Below are 26,584 nucleotides of genomic sequence, written 5' to 3' on the forward strand. Positions count from 1 at the left end.
GTTCTTATTGATACATTACCCTGCAATGTGCACTATGGAGAGATGGCTCCACCATATTCTGGTTCTGCCAGCTCTACCTTACCATCTGGCTTGAAGAAGCACTACAACACCGATAAAATCAGGATGTTATTTTGGAGCTTATTTCACATTTCTAACAAATTGCCATAGAACATAAAGTTTTCAGACAGAATTTTTACTCTATGCTAAAAACCCATTATTTTTACAATCTAATAGCGAATCCAACCACCTTCAATACTCACAAATCAGGGAAATTGGGTGAGAGGATGATTTTGTTACAGAATCCCTGTGATAACATTACTGATGCTAAAAATTCATATTTTTCCAAAATCTGCTATACTTGTTGATTCTGGGTGATTTAGTCTTGTGATGTGTATATTCGGGTGGAATTTCATTGTGTGCCCATCCTTCAACATTAGATCTTGTTGCAATCGATTGAGGCGCATCTAATAAACCCTAGATGGGTTGAATCAATCTTACCCTGTTGTAATATTTATATTTGTTTCTTTCTTCTTTTTAATAAAATTTTATGTTACCAATAAAAAAAAAGGATTATACTAACAGGTAGAAGTGCTCATTTCTAGTTAATATAAGCATACTTCTCTATCAACACCCAGATCCATAGCTCAACTGGCAGACTGAGTGGAGATACCTCGTTTCAACACTTGAGGTCTCGGTATCGATCCCTAGTGCGGGTGGCTAACATGGAGTGTGTACTGACATGGGTGTGTACTAACAAGCTAACGAAAAAAAGAAGAAGCATACTTCTCTATCTTGCACTCTCAAGTTAAGTTCCCATTATATTATTTGGCACTATACATTTAACAATTCCTCCAGAGATTGCACTATGCATTTGAAGTGTGGTTTTGTTTATGAAAAAAAGAAAGAATGAATGAATGAAAAGAATGAAGAATAAAATGAAGGAAGAAAACCAATAATAAATAAGTTTGGTTTATGATTAGTTATAAATAACTTTTTTACTTAGTACTTAATCACTTCAGTTAATTTTTTTAGCTTTTCTACTTTTCATAAGTTGCTGAAGAGAGACATTAGGAGAGACAAAAGAGAGGAGAAGCTGGTAAATATATTGTTTGCCAAACATGCTTATCTTCTTAGTAAGTAGAAACTAAGATAAGCTACTTGTGGAATTAGTAGCTTATCTTAAGCATCTTACAATTAAAACAGGCATTAAGAGTAGAAAAAAAAAAGGAAAAACTGGAGTTGGCGCATTACCTGAGACATTCATAATAGAAACTAGAGACCAAAAGAGTTTTGTTGAACTGATAACATGGCTTCTTGACTGAGTACGAGTCAGCTCGGATGGGTCGCAGCCGACTTTGACAAGTTGGCAATCCATGACTAATGCACTCTATTAGGGGAAGGTCGCCAATCCGATGCAAACACAACTTTGAATACAAAATCCTTAGGCCCTGTTTGGTTGCCACTCGAAATGTGCTCAGGTCATTTTTAAAAACAGTAATCATGTATTAGAGATTGAAATGATTAAAATCTTTAAGAAAGAATAAGATGCATCCTTGTTAAAAAACAATAGATTACTTGGGTGATTCTACAAGGGAAGAAGGGCAATGCTGTCATTTTGGAAAAAATCCAAAGTCACCTCAGTCATTTACAACAAAAACAAAAGTCAGGAAATCAGTTTCCAAAATTAAATTTTTTTATCAAGTCCCCCAACATCTTAGACTCTCATTTAATAGGAGAAGCAACCAACATTACCAGACGATATGTCCCTTTAAAAGGAGTTGATGGACATGTCCCTTTCAAATTTACAACAGACAGAAACTTGCGAACAGCAGTACTAGACTTCCTAGCTATGTAAAAGACGAAGGTTATCTGGCCACATGTCTAACCTGAGTACAGCTTCATTCCCTTTTCGTACCACCATCTCATCAATTATTCCATTAGCCACCTTTAAAAAAAAAGAGAGAGATTGCAAACTTCAATACTTCCAGAATGCATCTCATGTATAGTGTTAAGAGTAGCCAACTTCAAGAAATCTGGTCAGCTGGAAATGCCTAGGCATCGAAAGGGATTCTCACAACAATGAAGAATGGTAGGAGCTTCCCATTAGATTTATTGGCCACAGGAAAATACTTCTGGTGCTTGTGCATAGCCTGTATAAACAATAGAGAATGGTCACCAGATTGATAGAATCCTATACGCCAGAAAAGTACATCCAAAAGGTAGTTTGAACTGGTAGTAGAATCACAACATTGAAAAGGAAAACCAAAAAACACAAGATCTAAAACATGAACACGATCACTATTCTATAATGGACAAATTGGTCCAATAGAAAATAGATGCATTATCATTTATTTTATTTTATTCATGTATCAAATATTTCATAAATGTGAAGCCAAGTAAAGTATGAAATAAATGAAACCAAATATCTTGGTCACCACACAATTTTGTGTTCATGCACAAAAAACTAAGCAAACTTGGAACATGTGCAATTCCTCAGAAACAGATCCTAATATATTCAAAGAGAAACAGATCCTAATATCCCAGAAGATATCCCACCATATCTTGTTTCCTAACACCATGGTTGTAGTCATCATCATGTAATGCGTGCATGATATTAAACCGTAGAGGAAGAACAATTTTGATAACATTCAACATCGTTTGGTGAAGGTCCCACTACCTGTTTTGGTCCTACTTGAACCAACATGTACCCGTCACCCAAAAAAGGTTTTACACTAACTTGATGTGTGCATGCCTTTCGGTTCTCCAAATTAGCCTAAAGAACCAACTTCTTAAAGCAGTGAAAATGCTAATAGAAGTAACCTGCCCTGACATAAGATGCAAAATATTTGCACAGCATTATCAATGAAAGAGCTTTTTAGCTTTCCAAAAGTATGTAGCTGAGTAGAAAATTTCAAATTTTACCATTATGTACAAAATTCAAAATCAAATTACAATAGTGCGATAGAAGTAGTGAAGGATTATCAAGCTGAAAGGATAAACGGTCTTCATTTTGTCTTTTGTTTGCCAATGGGTTGGATTTTATATTCTAAGCTATGTTTGTGATATTTTATTTTGAAAATATTAGCTTTTTCATAAACTATTTTCACTTTTGTTCCAAGCATTTTGTCGAACACGTTGTATTCAGGGATCAGACCAGCCACATGATAGTTTCACAGCTAGTCCAGTTTTTCGAACATGGCTAACACCAACCTTAACTAACAATAAGTGACTGAAATTATAGTTCTTGTATTCCTAATCATCATCATCATAGCCTTGTCCCAGTGAGTTGGAGTAGGCTAGTTCTTAAATCATTATCATCAACCAAGCCTTATCCCAACTAAATGGGTCAGCAACATGAATCCTGTTCCACCATCCTACTCTATCTAGGGCCATAAATTCAGTTAGAAAACCATGGCTAGTTCTTGAATAAATAGAAAAATTCAGCACCCATTAATTTCTCATAATTAATAGAATCTTATTAAAAAGAAAATGCAAGTTACAAACTTACAAATAGTCACCAATTAAAAAGCATCCTAGCTTCAGTACACAATGACAACCATAAGATATATGGAATTTGTTGGTGATATTTCTGAATATGTATGTACGAACTAACATGTTCTTTTCTTTCTTTTTCTTTTTCTTTTTTTTAATTTTTATTTTGAGAAACAAAATTTTATTCACAAAGTGCCAAACCGGAGGCAAAGAATACAATGTTGCCCAAAAACTGTTGAATCCCACTCCATCCACAACAATCAACAAATCATGGAATTCCATGATTGCTTGCCCATCAATCATGGAATTCCGTGAGATGAGATCCTTGTGGGGCATACTATCAAACACATGAAAGGCTTCCTCCATGTGTTTGGTGACATGGACTCTTGGGCAGCATACTGCTAGGGAATTTTGCAAATGCAAATCTGTTTGGATACTTTCCATGCAAAGCAGGCCATTAGTTACCGATGCATGTGTTCATGTTTGAAGTATTGAATGTAGACTTTTGCCATTTTACAGATCATGTACATTCTCAAATTAATCAATGAAGAACTAAATGGAGAAGCTGGTCTTATTTCATGGAAATGAAGGTACTACTGGCTTTTTGTTGCTAGCGTTTGGCAGACATCATCATCAGAGCCTTGTCCCAGCTCTTTGTACCTGCTAAATTTCTTGTGCATAATAACTTGTATAGTTATATGCTGTAAGGTTTTACAGTAGTGTTCTGTTTTCTGGTTTGTACAATTAAGGCCCATGTTTCAATGTTGATTGCCCATGCACCAAAAAATCACTCAAAGAGTGGAAGGTATCTATTGAAGGGATAGAGATCACCAAAAAATCACTCAAAAATCACTCAATGATTAGATTTTGCCTTCATCTTGGTTGAATCTGAACCAGGGCTGGATTTTCTTCCTTGGCCATCTATTTTCTGGCCACCTATTGAATGGTTAGAGGTCTTCCAATCTGGCAGATATTTGTTGAATGGTCCATGAATAGCAGGGGCCATAATAGCAGCTTTTTGGATCGTTGATACCCCCACAAAGAACAAAAAGAAAAAAGGAGGATCGTGCATATACTTGTGTAAATGGGGAAGGGGATGAAGAGACATGAAGCCCTGGGGCTTTATGCGAAAATGGAATATCCAATAGCATACCTGTATCAAAGAGAATGACCAGATTCCAACGAACGGCAAAGACATCGAGACGAGACGTACCTTTTGGATCTCGAATCCGAGGCTCCCAGGCATAGTTGTGGGTGATTTGGCATAGCGATCCGGCGGTGAACGACGCGCTGGACGGAGAAACGGATCACCGGCGACGTCGGGGGAAGGGAAGAGACAGGAGAGAGATCAGTGTCTGGGAAAGAGATTAGGGTTTGGGATGGGGAATCGAAGGAGATGAAAGCGGCAGATTTGCCGAGAAGGCGGTGGATTTTAGATGTGGAGAGGAGCAGTGTTCGAGTTGTCGGTGTCGCTACAAGTTTCGCTGGCCGGAGATAAAGATATAATATCGTTATCGCCGATAACCGGAAATGCAGGAAAAAAGGGGGAAACATGGAGAAAATGGTGGAATTTTTCAGTGAAACTTTAGGACATGCCTAAACACATATATTTATATATTTAGGAATGAAAAATTTACAAAAAGAATACATTAAATTAAAAGTTTTCATTTAATGAGGGCCAAAAAGCATGCGTTGTCCCAATCAGCAAAATATTATTTTTGGAGCTTTCTATTTTTTGCCCAAAAATAGGAGTTGAGTAGAAATTTAAAGAAATTATCCTCATTCAACTGAACCAGAGCCTATCTGGATGTTATTTTCTGATACAATGATTTCTTTCTAGCAAAAGTGTCACAATTGTACAAAATCGATTACGTGCCAAAGGTGGACCACACCATGATGATCAACTGGAATGAAAATCAGATCAATCCACTCTTTTGGCTGGCACACATGTACACTAAGTATTCCATCGGCTGCCCATTGATTTTGAAGTTGTGGCCCACCCAAAAATCGGTTCATCTTGATCATCATGGTGTGTCCCACCATTTTCATGGATCTGATATACTATCAAAGACATGTTTACAGTAAAAAAGAGGCGAGATGTTCATTGGATGGCCCCAAAAAGTTTTATGGGCCCCAAAAAAGTTTTAAATGGTCAATGTTCATTCAACACTGTTTCCTATAATGTGGTCCACTTAAGATTGGGATATACCTCATTTTTGGTCTCATACCGTAAAATTATCTATAAAAATAGATGAACGGCATGGATGAAACATATACATCATGGTGGGACCCACAGTGCAATGGCTGGTGGCAGGGGAATAGCCAATCCGTTTCCGATCCGCGTGGACGCGGCTTAGATACTGACAGGTTGAGTAGCGGTCGGCTACTGAAGTGACGTCACCATGTTCTGTAGGCCCCACTACGATGTATGTGTTGTATCCACACCGTCCATCCATTTTGAGATATCATTTTAGGCCATGAGCGAAAGGATGAGGTAGATAAAAATCTGCACTGGACCCCACCACATAAAACAGTTCAAGAGTGATTCCTACAATTGAAACTATCCTAAGGCCGGCCATAACGTTATTTGAAATCCAACCCGTTCAAAAGTTAAAAATGACATGAAAGAAGGGAAAACACGAATATTAGCTCGATCCAAAACTTACGTGGCCCTCCAAATATTTTTCAATGGTAGAAATTCAATTCAACTGTTTCTTATGGTGTGGTCCATTTGAACATTGGATATGCCTCAATTTTCTTTTTTATATAAAGGCCTGAAATTATCTGTTAACGTGTATGGACGGAGTGGATAAAATAAATAAATCATGGTGGGCCTTACATGCGGTGGCCGGGCTGCCTTTATACACGCGCGCGGATTGTTTTCTGTGTGATGCGTTGATATACGCTCACTGCGTTCGTACGTAACTGGTGTGAACTTTTTGGTGGGCCATCATACATGATGGGAGTCTAAAATCTGAACGGTCCATGTGATGCAGCACTCCATGAAACCTGTCAGTCCCAACTTTTACTTTGATCCAAAATTTTGGTGGGCCATGAAAGAAGAAAAATGTTTCATCTATTGATTTGCATTTCTCTTTTCTATAGCCTACCAGAGTTTTAGATCGGTATGAAATTTGCCCCTACGAGGTTTCATGTGATTCTGCATCACATGGACCGTCCGGATTACACTCCCATGACACGTGTACAAAAGTGCGCATGTGCGTAAGTGCGCATGCGTCATCAGGCTGGTAAGAAAAGAAAAGAAAAAAAAATCCCGATATCTATTACGGGTTTTTCTTTATGAAAAGAAAAAGAAAACCCCCAAAATTTCGTGGAAGAGATATCTCCGCCGAAGAAATGAGATATCTGAAAGAGGGTTGATGCAGAAAGAGGATTTTCAAACCTGAAAATCCGAACGGAATGGCACCGGCCGTTGTTGATCGATGCGTTCTTCCGAGCTCCAACTTCCGATCCGATCAACAAGTAGGCGATCTTCTCGATTCCGATATTTTTTCCGAAAGAGAGGTTTTCTTATTTCCGATATTTTTTTCGATTTTTTCAAAGAGGGGTTTTCTTACGGATTTATGGGTTGTTGGCCACAGTTTTCCTGTGATAGGGATCGTGGTTGGTAGCTACAAAGCGAAAATCTCGATATTATCGGCGATAATCCAGGATTTTCGCCGATATCTCCGATTTTTCGCCGATATCTGCGATATTTCGCCGATAATCCAAAGAGAAACGAAATAAGGGGGTTTCGGTATCGCAAGACTAGCGATACCGATATTATCGGCGATATTTCGATAATATCGCCGACAACTTGAACACTGGAGAGGAGAGAGAGAAGAGAATAAGAGCTTGAAAGAGATTAGGGTTTGGGTTTGTGGGGTCGTGCGTTAAAACAGTGGGAAATGAAAGTGTGAGTACGGCTGAAAACCGCTCCAGATAAGAAACGGCCTAAATCCGTTTCTGAACCAAAGGAGTAGCCGTACCTAAAAGGCAATTTTGGTGTAGTGTCAACTTCTCGCCCACGGTTGAAATGAGAGAATCAACCATATTTTCTTCTTCCTTCTTTCTCCTTTTGGTATGTATGGATGGGAAGAAGGGAGGAATTTGATATGTGAGAGAGCTCCAGAAGACTTAGAAATATGCAATGGTAAGGACTTTCGTGAGTCAAGAAGAGAGAGGATAGAGAAGCAAAGAATGCTTAGAGAGAGATGCAAATGTAGATAAGGAAGGAAGAGGAGAAAGAATGATCAGGTTCCAAATGGTGCAGATGGTTAAGAAGAGGAGTATAGCAATGTTTAAGCGGTATTTAATGGAATAGAGTCAGGAAGATAGAGGATAGAGAAGCAAAGAATTCTGTGAGAGATGCAAATGTAGAGAAGATTGGAAGAGGAGAAAGAATGATGAGGTCCCAAATGGTGCAGATGGTTAAGAAGAGAAGTATAGCAATGGTTAAGCGGTATTCAATGGAATAGAGTCAGGAAGATAGAGGATAGAGAAACAAAGAATGCCGAGAGAGGTGCAGATGTAGAGAAGGAAAGAAGAGGAGAAAGAATGGTGAGGTCCCAATGGTTCAGATGGTTAAGAAGGGGAGTATAGCAATGGTTAAATAGTGTTGGTTGCTTTGGACAGATCCAACGAAGCCACGTTTGACAGAAGATGTATCCAATGTCACATGACAGTGGATCCATTAGTGGTTCCGGGACTCCAGGGTCAACTCTCATGTATGTGTTATATATATATATATTATTTTAAATTTTTTATATTCACTTAAAAATATGCAATGACTTTCATGAGTCAGGAATAGAGAAGGAAAGATCGATGCGAATGTAAAGAAGGAAAGAAGAGGAAATAGAATTAAGAACAAGAGTATAGCAATGGTTAAGAAGTAGAGTGATGGTTGCAATAAGGAGTCATGGCCCCATCATGATATATGTGTTTTATATCCATGCTGTCCATACTTTTTTCCATCTCATTTTAGAGCATGAACCAAAAAAATGAAATAGAACCAGATCTCAAGTGTGCCACACCATGGGAAACAGTGGTGATTGACGCCCACTGTAATGTTTATTTTGCATGCAATCTATTGATAAGGTCATGTGTACCTGGATGAAGGGAAAACATAATCTTAATCCAAAACTTATGTGGCTCTTAAGAAGTTTTTAATGGTAAGCATTCAATGACCTGTTTCTTATGGTGTGGTCCGATTGAAGTTTGGGTCTGCTTCATTTTTTTGCTCATCTTCTAAAACAATATAGAAAAATGGATAGACGGCGTAGATTTAAAAAATACATATGAATGACAGTAGGCCCATGTTCCCTACTCACAGACGGGGCTTTGGTAGATCTGAGGAACTCGGACCGTGGGCCAACCATAATGCATATGATTTTTATCCATGACGACTGTGTATTTTTTTTTTTTTCAGCTCATTTGATGGTATAAGCTTACAAATGAAGCAGAACCATCCATGGTGGGTTGCCACAAATATATGGTTTAGATCACTAGACCATGGGCCCCACCTTAAAACAAAATAAGTACCTGCATACACTATGCAGACCACACCATATCTCACTAGAATATAAAGAAAAACCATCATTTGTGTCTAATGAGCATACCGTACCTAAAAGCAAATGGCAGGGATATGTCCTGAGCTTCTGCAATGTCTAAGCTATACTGATCTTGCAATTGAGTCCGAAAATACTTGTTGATATTATCAACTATTTGATTGGAAAATACACAAGGAAATAAAGAAAGATTGCAAGAAAGCTTTTGTAATGATGATGAGGTATTATACCGTTGGTGGCATGAATTACTGTAGTTTTAATTGGGTCAGCATTCCATCTAAACAGGTAGGGCCCATATTACATTGATCTAAGCTATCCATATGTGGACCATCCTTGAATAGGAGATGTATACTCTCATTGAATGACTCCATCAGTCTGATCAAGAGGACGTTATCCTATCAAATATGGTCGGTTGGCTTCTTTCTAACCATCCATTTGTTTGTCAATTTATTGGATGGACAGGATCTCCACACGGGTAAGGCTTCTTCAGTTTTGCCCATCAATGGTAGGGCCCACTAGATCAATGGTCGGGATCACCGAAAGGAAGGAAACAACAGTACCAAATTCGTAACAACAACAGAAAAACCAATTTAAGCCTTGAGAGCAAGTGACAGCCATAACCTGGGATTCTGGTCAAATGCTGTGTGTCAAACTCACTGGAGATGGTGAGCACGGACTTAGGCTTCAACTCGTGCTGCAAAAGAGCCCCGAGCTGCCCATTATTGTTGAGTCTCATCATCACAATGGTCAGCAAATCGACAACGAATGCTCCCCCGACTGGGAGAGGAGGGATTTCGGAGTGTTAGGATTGGGAGGAGGGGTTTGGTAGCGTTGATTTGGGAGAATGGTTTCAATTCCACGAAATCCTTTAAATTCTCTAAAAGTAAAGCTTTCAAGAGAGAATTTGGAATCCAGAGAGAGAGAGAGAGAGAGAGAGAGAGAGAGAGAGAGGATTTTGGGAGAGGAGGGTTTTTAAAGCGTCGGGTATTGGAAGAAGGATTTGGGAGAGGGGGGATTTGGCAGAAGGGGTTTCGGAGAGGGATTTTGACGCAGGGATGAACCTGATGAGATTCGTCTTCCTAAAGAGGATAACTGTTCCGAATCTACGGAACTTATCTGGATTCCTCGCAAAGGCTTCTCGAATCCATGAGAAAGAAAACAAGCAAAACGAGTTCACGGCCCTTACGGACACGAGAGAAATCAGAAGTAATCTACAACTAAAACTCTTAGAATTCGCTGATTGACTTCACTAAGCTGTTCTCATAGTTATCCAAAGCTCTTTTCACGTCGGGCACTACTCTTAAAGCCCAACGGATAAAGAGTCATAATTAAACTAGAACTTATCATTTATAGTAAAAATAGAATTAAAATAGAGAAATGATCGTCAATCCAAGGTTATTTCGTAAATCCGACTTCCGTAACCTGGCACAATAGGGTTAGGTGACTAAAGTAGCTTGTTCTACCCAAAATCATATATTTTATGCCCGATAACTCATTCCGAATTGTGAGATACGCTCGATATAAAGTCCGACGGTCCAAATCACTTTTGTCGTGGACCAGACCTTTCCTTATCCATCTTGGCCATGAAACTTTCCACGACCCACTCGATTTGGAAGAAGAGGTTTGGGTTCTGCGGTTTTAGAAGAAGTGGCAGGAGAAAGAGGATAATATTGTGTTGAACTGGTAAAGTAGGGTGGTGGTAGACTCCTGGGAGTTTCAACACATGGTCAAGGGTTCGGGTACCCATAGGTGGTGAAATTCCACTACGGTGTGAGTGTGTAAGGTGTGTGCGTAAAAAATAAAAATAAACTGGTAAAGTAGCATACTGCCACTGATTCAAGTGTCACTAGTGGTTTGTTTGATGGGCCCACTAGGATGGTCAGATCCACACACAGAAGTGCCTTGTGTGTGTGTGTACACACACGCACACACCCCATGGCCCATGAGCCCAAATATGGGCCAGATTCAAGGATCAGGCAGACCACACCACTCGAGATGGTGAGATAAGTACCTGCTGTTGAAAACTCCAAAAGGCCCACTGTTATGTTTATTGGCTATCCAGTTTGTTGGCAAAAAAATAATATAAAACATAAATAAATAAATAAATAAAATGCAGCAGCAAACGCTGCTATATCAGCGTGCATGTGTTATATCCAAGCCTCTATCCAGTCTTTTAGATCATTTTCTGGTATGAGCCCAAAAATTACGCCGGTCCAAATCTTTGGCGGGTTGCACCGAATATTAAACACCTACCCTTGAAAACTTCCAAGGGCCCACCGTAAAGTTTATTTGCAAACCAACTTATTCCTTAGGTCACACGGACCAAAAAAATAAAGAAAAAGAATCGTTAAAAAAAAAGAAATGAAGAAAAAGAAAATATGATCCCCTCAGGTAGTATACTACGTGGTCCCCACGATGTTACTGTTACGCCCGCGGGTTGGATACTGACAATGTCAGTAGCCATTAAGTGACGTCACTTAGCTACGTGGACCCCACCATGGTGCATGTGTTGTATCCATACCGTCCAACCATTTTTAGAGATCATTTTATGGAATTACAAAGAGAATGACATAGATCTAAATTTCAAGTGGACCCATCACAAAAAACCGTGGGAGCCGTCACACTCACCGTTGAAACATTTATAGGGCCCACAGTGATGTATTTTTGAGATCCATCGTATTCATAAGTTAACATAGAGATAGATGAAGTGAAAACAAAAATATCAACTTCATTGGAAACTACTATGGCCCCTAAGAAGTTTTGAACGGTGGACGTCACTGTCCCCACTATTTTCTATGGTGGGGTCCTCTTGAACTTTAGATGTATCTCATTCTCTTTGAAATGCCATAAGACGACCTCTAAAAATGGTTGGACGGTATGGATACAACACATGCATCATGGTGGGATCCACAGAGCTTGGTGACGACACTTCGGTAGCCATTTGGCTACTGACCTTGTCAGTATCCAATCCGCTCCCGTTACGCCCACTTTATTATTATTGGTTAGCACATGGTGCACACACCCCACATTTTATCACTTGATCAATTATCTTCACTCAACGCACTTTGATGTATGTATTTTGTATTCAGGCCGTCCACAGTGTGTAAGTTTTATCCACTCTGCCCATCAGGTGGGCCACCCTAAAATGAAATAGATCTAACTCTCAGGTGGAACACATCATAGGAAACGTTTTGATTGAACGCCTACCATTACAATCTTGCCTAGAGCCTGCTGTGATGCTTATTTGCCATCCAAATTGTCCAAAAAGTGGGTCCACTGTGGACCCCACCTAGATGATGAATTTTATCTATGTTCCGTACCTTTTTGTTAGCTCATTTTAAAGCATGAAACAAAAAAAATGAAGTAGATTTAAACCTAAGTGGGCCACATGTCTTAATTGTATATCATGTGGGGGCCCATTGTGGTCCCTACCATGATCTATGTGATTATATCCACGCTGTCCATTAGTGGACCCTACTTGATGAGGCCCACTTGACTTATATATTGTATATCAATGTCGTCCATCTTGTGGCCCATTGAACATATGTATTGTATATCATGCCATCGCCCATCATTTGAGACCCACTTGAAGCATGATAGGGGCTGGGAAAGCCCAACAATGGTGTGATAAAAATGGCAATTAGGTGAATATATAATCTGCCTAACAAGGCTCACATAGAATGGTAAGTAGTCGAGCATAGATGATACGTGCATTATGAAATAATGATATGTGCATGTATGCCATGATATATCCATCCATGCATAAAAAATGTCATTGGTGGTCCACATATGGGTCACATGACTCTGAATTGATAGTCACAATTATATATGAGTTGTTTTTTTTTTTTTTAGCATAAGGGCTAAAGAAACTCATCTTATGACATTACATGTATGCTATATGTACATGGTGAATGTATGTCTTATCATGATTGCTTGAATTCATGCATGACCATGACATACTTGATTATCGTAATACTATAGTTGTGCCTGTATAGCATGGATTGAATCTTAAAATGTATATTTGTGATGATGAGTTAGATTATTTCTAAAAAATGATAGGGCATCAAAAGTACAAAATATTAGGGGTAGAAAAGGCCCATTAGGTCGAAAGTTCCTAAACTCCGATGGTAACTAAGAATGCCTCACCACCAGGCTGAGTGGACATATAGGTTATGAATTTGACTCCCATTAAGTTGGGTTGAGAAGATGGGGGCCCAACCTATTGAAGGTCTAGCTTGCGCGAACATAGACTAGTTTGACCTGTTGGCAAGGAGAAACGCAAAAGGAGGTCCGCTACTATGCCAAATGAAGTCATTAAGAGAGAAAGTATGTAAGGTCGATTATTAGTACCCGGTGTGCATGGTTTTCAACCACGGTGATTTCTAAGATTGTACAGTGCCATGATATGACATAACAGTATGATGATAATGATGTGGCTACGATCACATGTGATATGGTTCTGAGTGTGGTAGAAGAAATGTTGGACATGAATGGGATCTGATGATCATGACTCATGATTATGCATCATACATTGCATACCTACTCATATGCATAATCGGCGTTAATCATAGCCTCATATATTATCTCATCATCCTGACATATAAAATACATATAAGATATAATGCACTCCCTCATGCACTTAGTGAGCTTTATAAGCTCATTCTTTGCTTTATTCCTTCCAGATATAGGTACAAATGGAGAGCAACATGTAGAGACTGCTTGTAAATAACTCGTGAGTGTTTAGATTAGGACTTGGGTTATATTTTGAGTTTTTGTGAATGTAAATATTCATGTGATGTATATAATAGACCTGATGTATATAGTTGGTTATATATAATGAGAATTTTTTTTTTTTGTATATTGGATGCTTGTCTCAATTGTGAGACCATGCTGTAGAAAGAAGAAAAGAAAAAAATTACCCGAAAAATTTATGGTTATGAGCCATCTTGAGATTTGGTGTATGGGTGCTGGGTGCCAAACTCAAAGTCCAATAAGTCGTGTGCCAGGTCTAGGACTATGTAGTGGTAGCATAGGATGCCGAATTTGAGGCGTGACACTCTGTCTCACTCTTACCGCATCAAGAATTTTGATTACTTAGGAGTTTTAGTAAACATGATTGAAAAAAGACTCCCATAATCTTTAGTGTAAATGTTGCCATCCATTGATTTGAAGACGATCAACAATGGACCATCAATGTGACAAGCAATTGGAGGCCGATCTATCAACAATAGCAATGAAGAACCAATGTAGATAAGAATGTAGACGAATGTGAGGGGGGGTGTGATTCAAACGGTAACTGTCTATGCTTTATTCATCTACCTTACCATTTATCCAACTTGCTTCTTACAGATTATTCATCTACAACACTCTCCGTACATTCATGCCTAGCTTGAAATAAGGGCTCACATAATTTATATATAAAAAAAAAACTCTAAGACTTAGAAAATGTTGCACCTGTCATGGAAATATGCCAGCATCATGTCCACTTTTTTGAAGTACCACCTTCTCCATTTCTTCCATAAAATAAGTGGTCCATAGACAGCTCCAATTCCTGCAATGTAACCCAATTGTATTGATATGAGCTGCCAATTGACGTGTCCTGTTGATTGCGAATCCACACTGTCGGGTGTAGATGGTGGCAGCGCACATTTTCTTGTCAGTGGTGGCCCGCATAATCTTGGGTTTCCAATGTAGGTATCATTGTTAAATGTTGAGAATTGATTGGCAAATGGTATGCTTCCGACAAGTTGGTTATAGGAGAGATTCAACACTGCGAGAAATGTCAGGCTTAACAGTTGCTGAGGAATCTCTTCTGAAAGATTGTTTTGAGAGAGATCTAATGACTCAAGCTGAGTCAATTTCCCAAGCGACGCTGGAATTGGGCCTGTAAACCCATTGCGTGACAAGTTAAGAATGTGGAGCAACTTGAGATCTCCTATTACCTTCGGAATCTCTCCTTCAAAATGGTTGTTCGAAAGATCTATGGATGTAAAGATGGTCAAGATCTTCACGAGTTCCATATCTAGCCCTTTGCTTGTGATCGTCACTGTGTCCTGGTAGTACAGAGAGGTTAGATTCAGGAATCTGTATCTGATGATCTGATCGTAGAGACCTGGGTCTTCATCCTCCTTCCCGGATATCATGGCATGCAAACTTTGGAAGAAGTGCTGAGGCATATTACCTGAAAAACCGTTTGCAGAGAGGTCTATAATTCGTAGCATTGGGAAGGACCGATTATGGGGCCACAAAATAGAACCATTGAATCTGTTCGATCGCAAAACAAGAACCCGCAATTTGGATAGAGTATCCAAATAGTAAGGAAAAGGGCCATTTATTTGATTGTTTCCAACGTCAAGAACCTCTAGATCTCTACATTTGGCCAATGATCTTGGCAACTGCCCTTCTAGTCGATTTCCATGTAGGTCTAGCGTCCTTAGACTGCAGTTCACACTTGAAATCTCAGGTATTATGCCCGTAAAGCGATTGTTCCTAAGATTCAGTATGCTGAGCACATTGCTAATCTCAATCAAACATTCTGGAATCAAGCCGCTCAAGCTGTTTTTAGACAGATCAAGGACTTGCAAATTAATTGCATTCCAGATGGATGGAGGGATTTCACCGCTGATCTTGTTGCCTGATATTGAAAAGAAAATGGTGTACTCGAGGGAGTTGGTGAAGTTAGACGGGATGACCGATGTGAAACTGTTATAGGAGTAATCCAGGACGATGATAGATGGAGGTGGAAGCGGAATCGATCCTCGCAGTTGATTGGAATGAACGTCGAGTAGGGACAACATATTGATCGATGATAGATTGCCAGGTAGCTCGAGACTCATCAGCAAATTACGAGAAAGATTCAGAGAAATCAAATGCCCATTTCCAATCTTCCACACCCACTGGGGTATTTCTCCGTAGATGTTGTTGTTGGAAAGGTCCAGATGCTCCATCTTCGATTGGTTTTTCAAGAATTCTGGGAATTCTGTTAGGTTGCAAGAACCCAAATACAATCTCCCAAGCTGGGGAAAGGAATGATTAGTCCCATGAGTGTTGACTGACAAGTAGTTATCTGAAAGATCGAGGCGCGAGAGGTTCTTGAGGTTCTGGAGCATGGCTAGCTGCACGGTGCCATTGAACTTGTTGGACGAGAGATCGAGTACCTTAAGCCCCGCGAGCTTGAAGAGTGAATGTGGAATCTGACCTTGCAGCTGATTGTTGCTCAAATAAACCGTCTGCAATGTTCGTGAAGCATTAGTGAACTCATCGAGTTGCCCAGCGAGTTGGTTTTGGCTGAGGTGTAATGCCCGCAGCGATGGGAGAGTAAACAGAGATGAGGGTATCTGCCCATTCAGCGAATTGTTCCGTAGGTCAAGCACTTTTAGCTTGTGAAGTCCATCTCCAAAGGAGTTAGGGATTGTGCCATTTAAATAATTAGAAGAAAGGACTATCTCGGCAACGCTCTTCAACGATTTCAGAGGTGGAATTGGACCGCTGAAAGCATTCCATGAAAGGTCCAACAGAACCAGCTCCGTAAGACTCTCCAGAGACGGGATCGTGCCACTGAAATTGTTCATTGAAAGGTCCAAATACGTGAGATTGGAAAGGTTATCCAGACTCGGAATCGAACCGTTAAATCTATTCGATGAAAGGTCCAAATGAACAAGTCCCCCAGTATTCCTCACAGAATACGGGATTTGACCAGAGAATTCGCAACTACCAATCTGTAATTTGATCAAGTGCCTGAGATTACCGAAGGAATATGGAAACTCCCCGGAAAATCTGGTGTCGGAGAGTACCAACGTTTGTAAAGCATTTTCCGGAGGCAATTCAGCAGGGAAAGAACCATTGAGAAATGGATTGGCCGATACATCGAGAATCTCCAACTTGGGCAATTGAAATATCTTTGCAGGGAATTCTCCCTGCAGATTGCAAGAACTGAGGCGGAGAGATGTCAAATTAGTAAAATCCGACAAGAACTCGGGCACTGCGGAAGAGATTTTTACACCGTCGAGATGGAGTTTTGTCAATCCCGACCAGTTCCGAAGGAGCTTTTCGATGCTTGGATCTTTTAGTTTGAGAGAAGGGTTGCTGAGAAAAAAGGTAGATATATCGAGCGAGACCAGATTACGCATGTGAGCAATCGCAGGCGGGATTTGGCCAGTAAAACCCGCATTGGAGAGGTTGAGATGCGTGAGATTTGTGAGTGAATCTAGATTGGGTGGGATGGGAGAATAGAAATAATTGTGAGAGAGATTGAGACTCTGGAGGCTAGAGAGGCTGGCAAGGTTGCTGGAATTGATGCGGCCGGAGATGTAGCAGCTGCTGACATCGAGGGAGATCACGAGACCGGTGGTGTTGTCGCACGTGATGCCATACCAGAGGCAGCAATCGGAGTTGTTGGATGTCCAAGATGGGAGGGCCGAGTGATTGGAGAAGATTTGTAGTAATGCAATTTTCTGATCTTCGTGGCATTGAGCTGAAACAATGCGAGGAGAGATGAAGAAAGAAATGTGAGAGAAGAGAAGGAAGACATGAGAGAGTTGGAATCTCATTGGAATAGATTGAGAGAAAGACGGGTTATGAGAGAGATGGGAAGAACAGAGGAGTTCTAAGATGATTGATTCGGATTGCATGTGTAGAGATGGGAAGAAGGGAGGCTTTATAGGCTGATTGACTTGGATTGGGTATCTTAGCACACAGCACCGATGTCCGTCCTGTGTGATGCTAGAGAAGCTCCGTGTACCCCACTGATGAATGTGTTTTATCTGCTGCCCATTCATTTTGCCAGCTTATTTAGGGCATGAGCTTAAAATTGAGGCATATCGAAATCTTATCCTGACCACATCATGGGAAAAAGTGGGCGCGGATCGGGTACTACCCCCGTCTGTTCCCAGCTCCGGACAGGCAGAGGCTCCTAGGGCAACTGAAGGGCCACTGTGATTTATGAGTTTTATCCACACCTTTCATCTATTTTTACATATTATTTTAGATTATGAACCAAAAATAAGGAATGAACCATACAATGGGAATTAAATTACTACCATTAAAAATTTCTTAGGGGCCACCGAAGTTTTAGATCAATATAATTTTTGTTTTTTCACTACATCTAATTGTATATGATTATATCAACAGGTTGGATGGAAAATAATTGACACAGTGGACCCTAAGAAGGTTTCAATGGTGGGCATCCTTAGTACCGCTGTTTCCTGTGGTGTGGTCCACTTGAACTTTAGATCTGCCTTATTTTTGGTTTAGCAATGTAAAATGATATTTATAGATGGGGATGAGGATGAACAATGATGGATGAGTGCCTAGGATCTTCCGCATTCAATAAACAAGCGTAGCCGACCTTATTACCTGACCATCCTAACCTTCAAGCTATACTAAGTATCAAGTGTACCCCACATGATCTCATGGAAACATCACCTATGGAGAAAGCCAAGCTGGCCGCCTTGGTTTGTTCTTTCGCAGAAATATCAGTCAATCCGCTTCCAGCCAAGCTAGCCGCCTTTGAAGTCAATCCGTAGACTTTATGGGACGCGAGTTGTCTGCGACCAGGCGACAGAGTCGGAAGCTGTGTGGAGCCCATGTAGATTCCCATCATAAATTCACACCGTCCCTCAGTTTCTGATATCACAACAGGCCAGGTACCAAAAAAATAAGGCAGATCCACTCAAATGAGACCCAAACATACGAAACAGTGAAAACGTTCCCGGAGCCGACAATGATTTTATATGCCATCCAAACCGTTCATACGGTTATTACCACTCAAATAAGCTATACGAACAAATTCCATTCTGATACAAAACTTCTGTGCCCCAACAAAGTTTCTAATGGTAGGCGTTCAATCCTTGCCGTTTTGTGTGATGTGGACCACCTGAACTTTGGATTCCTGTCTTATTTCGACGTTTATAAACTGATGGACCGAGTGGATTTCTGACGGGCATATCTGTGGGCCCCACACAGTTCTGACAACAGGAACGGAGCAGTTACAAAGCAGACACATCAATGGTTACCATTCAACGAATAAGATGTCAGGATCTTTCAATATTGTGGATTTTCATTGCAAGCACCATCCAATGTGATTTCATAGTGGTCTCGAAGCCATACAGAGATTCAATGGAGAAAATTACATTTTGATTTTTATTCCTTCTAAGTTGAATTTAAGGCACTCACAGGTGTTTTTTTCTTCATTTGGTCCCGAAAATTTTAGTCAGTTTCCGGATTTCTGTATACTTGCCAGACGCTGTCTTATAAATCAATATAATTATCAATTCACTATCTTGGGTTACATTTTTTTAATTGGGTGGGTGGGTCTGCTAGCAAATGAGTAAGCTGCTAGATTGTGCCCCACCTGATGTTTATGAAAAATACATCCACCGACTACCACGTGGGTCACCTCATGTTAGGAAAAGGGCGTAAATATCATCTCGTGATCGACCACATGATTGGAAAAGTGTATAGGGCAAGATCGCCTTCTAAACTGTTTTCCTTGGTATGGCCCACCTGAATCACAAATAGGCCTGATTTTTAAGCACCACACCTAAATTTCATTGCAGCACTTAATGGTGGGAGTGAATTTTAAACAATGATGATGGTGGGCCATATAAAGAACCAATGGTGTGAAAGTCTGTGTGGAAGAGTGAGCCCTCAAGATCTGACGGTCTACATGATACGAGACCTCAACAAAGCTGATGATTAATGGTTCAGATTTAGTGGTCCACCTAACCACTATTGGAACATATGGTCTAATCACTTCTCTGATTCTACGGTATAAATGGCCTCAGATTACGATCTATGACTTAAATTGTTCAAAAGACAAGCTAGATGGACCAATATCAATATCTCGGTTTTCTCTTTTTACTCTCGTTGTTACTTGATGTGTTATTTACGAGAGAACTTCCCATTTATAGGAAAGGATGAAGAGTTTGGATGAGACCAGAAATTATTCAATCTTATCCTTATCTCCCCATATAAATTTTCATTTAAAGTTGAATTTATAATTCAACTTCAAACGAAAGAAAGAAAAAATGATTAACAAAAATAGGCTAAACCACATGGGACCCTCACACTAGTGATTATTCGCTAGTGGGCCCCACTGGCCTATGTCCAATATCTCTCACTTAATCACAATGTGGGATAGGCATAAAAAATTGCACATCTAACTCACCTCATAACAATCAAAACCAAACATCGCAATTAAAAGAATCAGAGGTGTGAAACTAGCTGGATCACTGTTATCTTCTCACAGGTGTTTGTGTATTAAGTGACCACCTAACTAGTACTCAATAACCCAAACTTTATAATGCCTATCCTAGTCCGCATGACCATACCTGATGGAATTAACTCCTGGTTTGGAGTACTAAGCCAACATATGTACTTATCCAACATATCGAGTTATTATGAAAACTTGATTTTTGCAAACTTCAACTTAATTCAATTTAAAGTAATACTAACATACACACTTTTAAAAAAGAATATTGTTTGTAAAAGTCTATAAAAATACTCAATACTACCAACGAATAAGTTTTCAAGTGAGTATTTATAGTTCTAAAAGCTTGGCGTAGTTGTCACAGGATCTTCCCCACGAGATGTGTAATTTGGAATCAATCAAGCTACTTTCTTAGCGTAACCAAGTCTGGCCAATCAAGGGCCTTTCGTTATATTACACTAAAGTAGCAACACTCAATCTCATACTCCTATACACAAAAGGATGGTAGCTAGGGAGATAAGGAGTCACCTATGGGACTGGCTACTTACACGTTGCAATGACTAAATTGAATCAAAGTAATTATAGGTAAAAGGTCTTAGCATGTGGCTATAATCCACATTGTAAAGTAGATAATATTAGATATATGCCAAGTCTACAATACACTGGTCATTTCACATAAGATACGACTCATCTCATATCCTCACAACTTGGTTATTAGTTCAGGGCATAACATTAATCGCATGAAAAACAACGGTACGATTATATTATTCGACTTGATTAGTCTCATCTTGAATCTTTTAGGACTGTAAACGGATACGATTCACTCATATCATCATCATCTATTATTCACAATAAAGAGAAGTCTATACCTCAGCGTATGAACATTATCCCAAATGTATCTCTCTTGTACATTCAAGGTTGGTTAACTTGTGTGAGTGGATGACCAGCCCGTCGACGAAAAAATAGAAATCCTATATAATCTCATGGTAAATGCTGATGATCTATATACTTAGTCTATACAAGTCCTCAATACTGAATAAATGGAATGTGTTATTCATTAATGAAAGATCAAAGGTACTTGATATAAGCATATCACTCAAGCTCTCCTCAATCCCATGTGCCTGACATGAAAATGAAATAGATTTCTAGCTATAGGTTTCATTATGGGATTAGTTATCATCTCCTTAGTAGAAATGTAGCTGAGGCTGACCTTCTTATCTCTCATTTGATCACGGACATAATGATACTTGATCTCAATGTTCTTGGATTTCTAGTGGTGTTTAGGGTCCTTTGCTAAGTCAATGGAAGAAGTATTGTTTATCTTCGGTGATATAGGTCGATGAACGCTCAGTATAATACCCAGACCTAGTAAAAATCTACGAATCCATATACACTCGTAAACTGCAGCATAACATGCAATGTGAAATTGCGGTAACCTGTTATTTGAAGTTCAAGATAATCTCAATTTAACTTTAACGACTTCAAGCTAAGTAGAGGATCCAATCATAAGACTACTCAATATTAAACATGATTTCTCAATTAGTCTATGATGGATGAAATGTGTGAAAGTGTGTGAGATATGATTCAGATTCAAGGATTCATATTAGCATGCTTATATGTAAATTCAATGATAAACATAATGAAGATCAAGAAAATATCAATCCCAAACACAGTTGTTTATAGTGGTTTGACTATGTGCCTACTCCACTCCCGGTGGACGCACTCATCCCATGAGTATACTAAATTTCACTAACAGAGGTTTCAAATCAGGTTTACCTCAAACCAGTACAACCTACACAAGGCTGACTCTAGGACCTACACAAGGTACCTAAATATCTTCATGAGACACAAGTTTATGCCCTACATAGGAGCAATGATCAACACACAGCACCCAGATTTTATGCCCTACACAATAGCAAATGATCCACACAATGAACCTAGGGTTTTAGGCCACACATGCCAAGGATCCACACAGGACCCCAGAGTTTAGGCCCTATACAAGAGCAAAGGTCAACACACAACACTTAAGTTTTATGCTCTACACAAGAGACAAAAGGATCCATACAAGGAACCTAACTTTTAGGCCACACAGGCCAAAGACCTATACTAAGCACCTAAGTTTATGCCCTACACAAGAGCAAGAGTCAACACACAGCACCCACACGTACTCTCCCGTCGGAGGCCTCCTATGAGGACTCGAAAGGGGTGAGAAGCACCTTTGATCCAAACCTACAAAAAGAATGATCAAAAAGGGTCTATAGACTCTAATGACTTATAGATAAGTAGATGAGTCCTTGTTCACCATTTTGATGACGATCTCCTTCTTTGATGATGAAGATTCTTCGGCTCCCTTGATCCAGAACATTTGATGATGCTCCAATAGATGTAACGGGTTGGGTCAAGGTTATGTTGGAATCTTACTCTAATAAATATTTTTCTATTTTAGAGAAGGAGTGATTCCAAGCTTTCAAGCATTCAAGGTATCCCAGCTCATTGATTTGCCATTAAGATGGTAGCTGGATGATCCTTGAATGAGGAAGTTCATTCCTCAATCCACTCTATTAGATATCGATGATGAGAGTGGATTGAGGGATGAACTCTCATGAGAAAATGAGCTTAAAGTAGATGATATGCAATAACTCTCTCAAAGCTCTCTCTATTTTCTCAATCAACAACCAAGAGCAAGCTTTTTTTATATAGGCAAAAAGTTCTAATGGTAATAAAGTTGTCAGTTTCTGACTGTGTTCGATATCATTGGACCTGCTTCGATGTCATTGAACGTATACTTTCGATGCCATCGAATCAAGATTCGATGATATGAACTCAACTGAAGTATATACCTAGACTGTTTGACTGAGGATCGATGTCATCGACCTTGGTTCGATGTCATCGAAGTTTGAACTCCGATATCATCGAATATCCGTTTGATGCATCGATCATTTCCAAATGATTTCCAAAAGGGCTTGCTGGACAATTCTTGACCAAATTCGGTGACTTCGATACTATCTCGATTTCATCGATATTTGAATTACAATATCATCAAGACTATCGATTCCTCAATCATTTCCACATGATATTCCTTATAAGCTTGCTGGAATAGTTTTGTCCAGATTCGATCTTCATCGAGATACTTTCGATATCATCGTAATTTGAATTTCGATGACATCGAGTAAGGTTTCGATTCCTCGAACATTTTAGATGATTTTTCTCTGAAGTTTACCGAACAGAACTTATCCCGTTTCGATGTTATTGAGACCCTATCGATGACATCGGAATTTGAATATCGATGATATCGATTTCCTTGAGATTCCTTGAGCAATATCAGAATATTTTTCAAGACTTTGCTAGATACTGCTCAAGTCTTTCGATATCATCGACTAACCTTTGATGTCATTGATATTTGAAGTTTGATGTTATCGAAGATACTTTCAATTTATCGAACATTTTGTCAAAAATACTTTATAGTTGCTGGACATAAAAAGACCTTGATTCAATATCATTGAGTCATGTTTGATGTCATCGACACAGGATCGATATCATCGAACTGAACTGAAAAACTTACAAAATTTTCCACTTAAAATTTAAGTTTTCAGACTTTTAACTCCTATATTGTTCTAAGGCTTTTAAGGAATTATATACCTGGGTATTTTGGGACTTAGGATGTGATGCTTGATTTACCTGTGACGAGCTCGGAGCACACATCCGGTTGAGGCGATAGCTTGAACAATCTTCATATGAGGCTCACCTGACTTACCGACTAAACTCACACGCTAATTGACAAAGCAGGGCACTTTCAATTCTAACTATGTATGTGAGTATCTTCTTAAACATGGTGGGGCAATTTTTAGAGGTCTTCATGAATGACTTCTCTGTATTTGATTCATCTTTCAGTGATTTCATTAAAAATCTAAAACATGTATTGAAAAGATGAGAGGAAAAGAACCTTGTGCTTAACTGGGAGAAATGTAATCATTTCATAGTTCGTAAGGGAATTGTATTTGGATATATCATATTGTCCAATGTAATTGAGGTGGATAAAGACAAAATTGATCTTATCTCGGACATACCTTCACCAAAAAGCATACGCAATGTGCGTTCCTTCTTAAGATAGATCGACTTTTTATATAAGACTCATAAAGGATTTTAGCCACATATCTCGTCCTTTGTGCAATCTTCTTCAAAAGGATATCCCGTTCGAGTGGTCTGAAGAATGCCATAAATCTTTTTCCAAGCTTAAGGGCGTGTTAATTAACACTCTGATCATGCTGCCACTCGACTAGAGCCTTCCTTTTGAGATCACGTGCGACGTGAGTGACTATGCTATTGGGGCGATATTAGGCCAGAGAAAACATAAAAAACCATATGTCATCTACTACGCAAATAGAATTCTAAACTCTGCCCAAATGAACTATTCTACTACGGAGAAGGAATTCCTAGCCATAGTTTTTACATTGGACGAGTTTAGATCCTACTTGATAGGATCCAAGATCATAGTGTTCACAGACCACTCAGTATTGAAATACATTCTTTCAAAAAAAGATGTTAAACCCCGATTATTAAGATGTATCCTCCTACTTCAGGAATTTAATATAGAAATTAGATATAAGAAATGAGTAGAAAACATAGTAGTTGATAAAATCTCAAGGCTTGTTATTTCTAATTTTATTGAGATGATGCATATTAATGACATGTTCCCTGATGAACAAGTTTTCATTGTCTCCCATTTACCCTGGTTTGTTGATATTGTGAAATATCTTACTACATATATCACGCCAATATATTGGACCAAGCAGGATAAGAAAAAGTTGTACACCGAGGTGTGCAAGTACATCTAGGACGATCCGTACTTATTCAAGTATTACCCAAATCAAATTATAAGGAGATGTGTTCTTGACAATGAACATCAAAGTGTCATCCCCTTTTGTCACACTCATGCCTATGGTGGCCACTTTTCGGCCAAGAAAACCACAACAAAAATTCTTTAGTGTGGCTTTTATTGTCCTACTTTGTTCAAGGACACTAATGAATTTGCAAAGCATTTGAGCACTGTCAAAAGTTGGGAGGATTGTCCCTTCAAAACATGATGCCACTGAACCCCATTATGACCATTGAGGCATTCAATTGTTGGGGCATCAATTTCATGGGGCCATTCCCCTAATCTTTTGAAATCGTTACTTTTTGCTCGCAATAGACTATGTTACCAAATGGGTCAAAGCGATGCCTTACCGAAATAATGGCCATCACATGGTCATCAATTTTTTAAAAGAAAACATCATTTCTCAGTTTGGTACACCTTGAGTCATTTTCAGTGATGGAGGGTCGTACTTTTGTAATAGGTCGTTCAAAAGCTTAATGAAGAAAAAGCTTAATGAAGAAATATGGCATTACACACAGGGTGAGTACCCCCTATCACCCATAAACTAGCAACTAAGCTCAGATCTCAAATAGGAAAATCAAACAAATTTTGTAAAAAAGAGTAAATCCCAATCATAAGGATTGGTCAATTTGATTGATTGATGCTTTGTGGGTATATTGTATTTCATATAAAACACCTATTAGGATGTCTCCATTTAGACGTGTCTATAGGAAAGCTTGTCATTTGCCCGTGGAGCGGGAATATAAAGCCTACTGGGCACTAAAAAATATGAACTTTCATTTATATAATGCTGGCTTGCTATGTAAATTACAGATCAACGAACTTGAAGAAATCCGGAATAATGCTTATAAAAGATCAAGAATTTACAAGGTCAAGATGAAGATGTTCCATGATCGGAACATTTTTCGGAAAACGTTAATGACAAACCGAAAAGTCCTCTTGTACAATTCTTGACTTCATTTATTTTCGGAAAAACTCAAATCTCGTTAGACCAACCCCTTCATTGTTAAAACGGTTTATCCTTACGGGGCTGTAGAGATTGAAAATCCAATGAATGGTGATGTTTTTAAAATAAATGGACATCGTCTCAAGCCATTCATTGAGAAATTTGATTTAGAGGCTACATCCATCCCTCTGATTGATCCTGTGTATCAAGATTGACCTCCTATTTTGATGGAGATGTAGTTAGATTTATTGCTTTCCTAGGATTAAGAATTAGGATAGTTTGTTTTATTTTGTTTAGTTTTTGTGTTAACTCCCTTTACATGATAAGAACTTCGGAACTTCTTCTTCAGGTATATCTTCCTATCACTCCTCTTTTATTTTCATTGTCTCATGATGAATTTATTGTTTATATATTTTACATTGAGGACAATATAGATTTTAGGTTGGAGGTGTGAGATTAGCTAGACTAATATGTGTTTTCTTAGTCTTGAGTAA

At 39.1% G+C, this 26,584-nt stretch overlaps 1 protein-coding gene across 1 annotated transcript; it reads right to left on the bottom strand.

Annotated features, from left to right (window-relative positions):
* Positions 1-14,366: 14,366 nt before the first annotated feature.
* On the bottom strand, positions 14,367-17,701 carry LOC131250861 (receptor-like protein 33). The gene is made up of 2 exons (XM_058251228.1): positions 16,535-17,701; positions 14,367-16,387 (listed from the first exon to the last, which is right to left on the bottom strand). Exons 1-2 carry the CDS (start codon positions 17,687-17,689, stop codon positions 14,498-14,500), a joined length of 3,045 nt encoding a protein of 1,014 aa, XP_058107211.1. The 5' UTR covers positions 17,690-17,701; the 3' UTR covers positions 14,367-14,497.
* Positions 17,702-26,584: the final 8,883 nt, after the last annotated feature.

The sequence above is a fragment of the Magnolia sinica genome, chromosome 7 (assembly GCF_029962835.1).
Source record: "Magnolia sinica isolate HGM2019 chromosome 7, MsV1, whole genome shotgun sequence".
Classification (NCBI taxonomy): domain Eukaryota; kingdom Viridiplantae; phylum Streptophyta; class Magnoliopsida; order Magnoliales; family Magnoliaceae; genus Magnolia; species Magnolia sinica.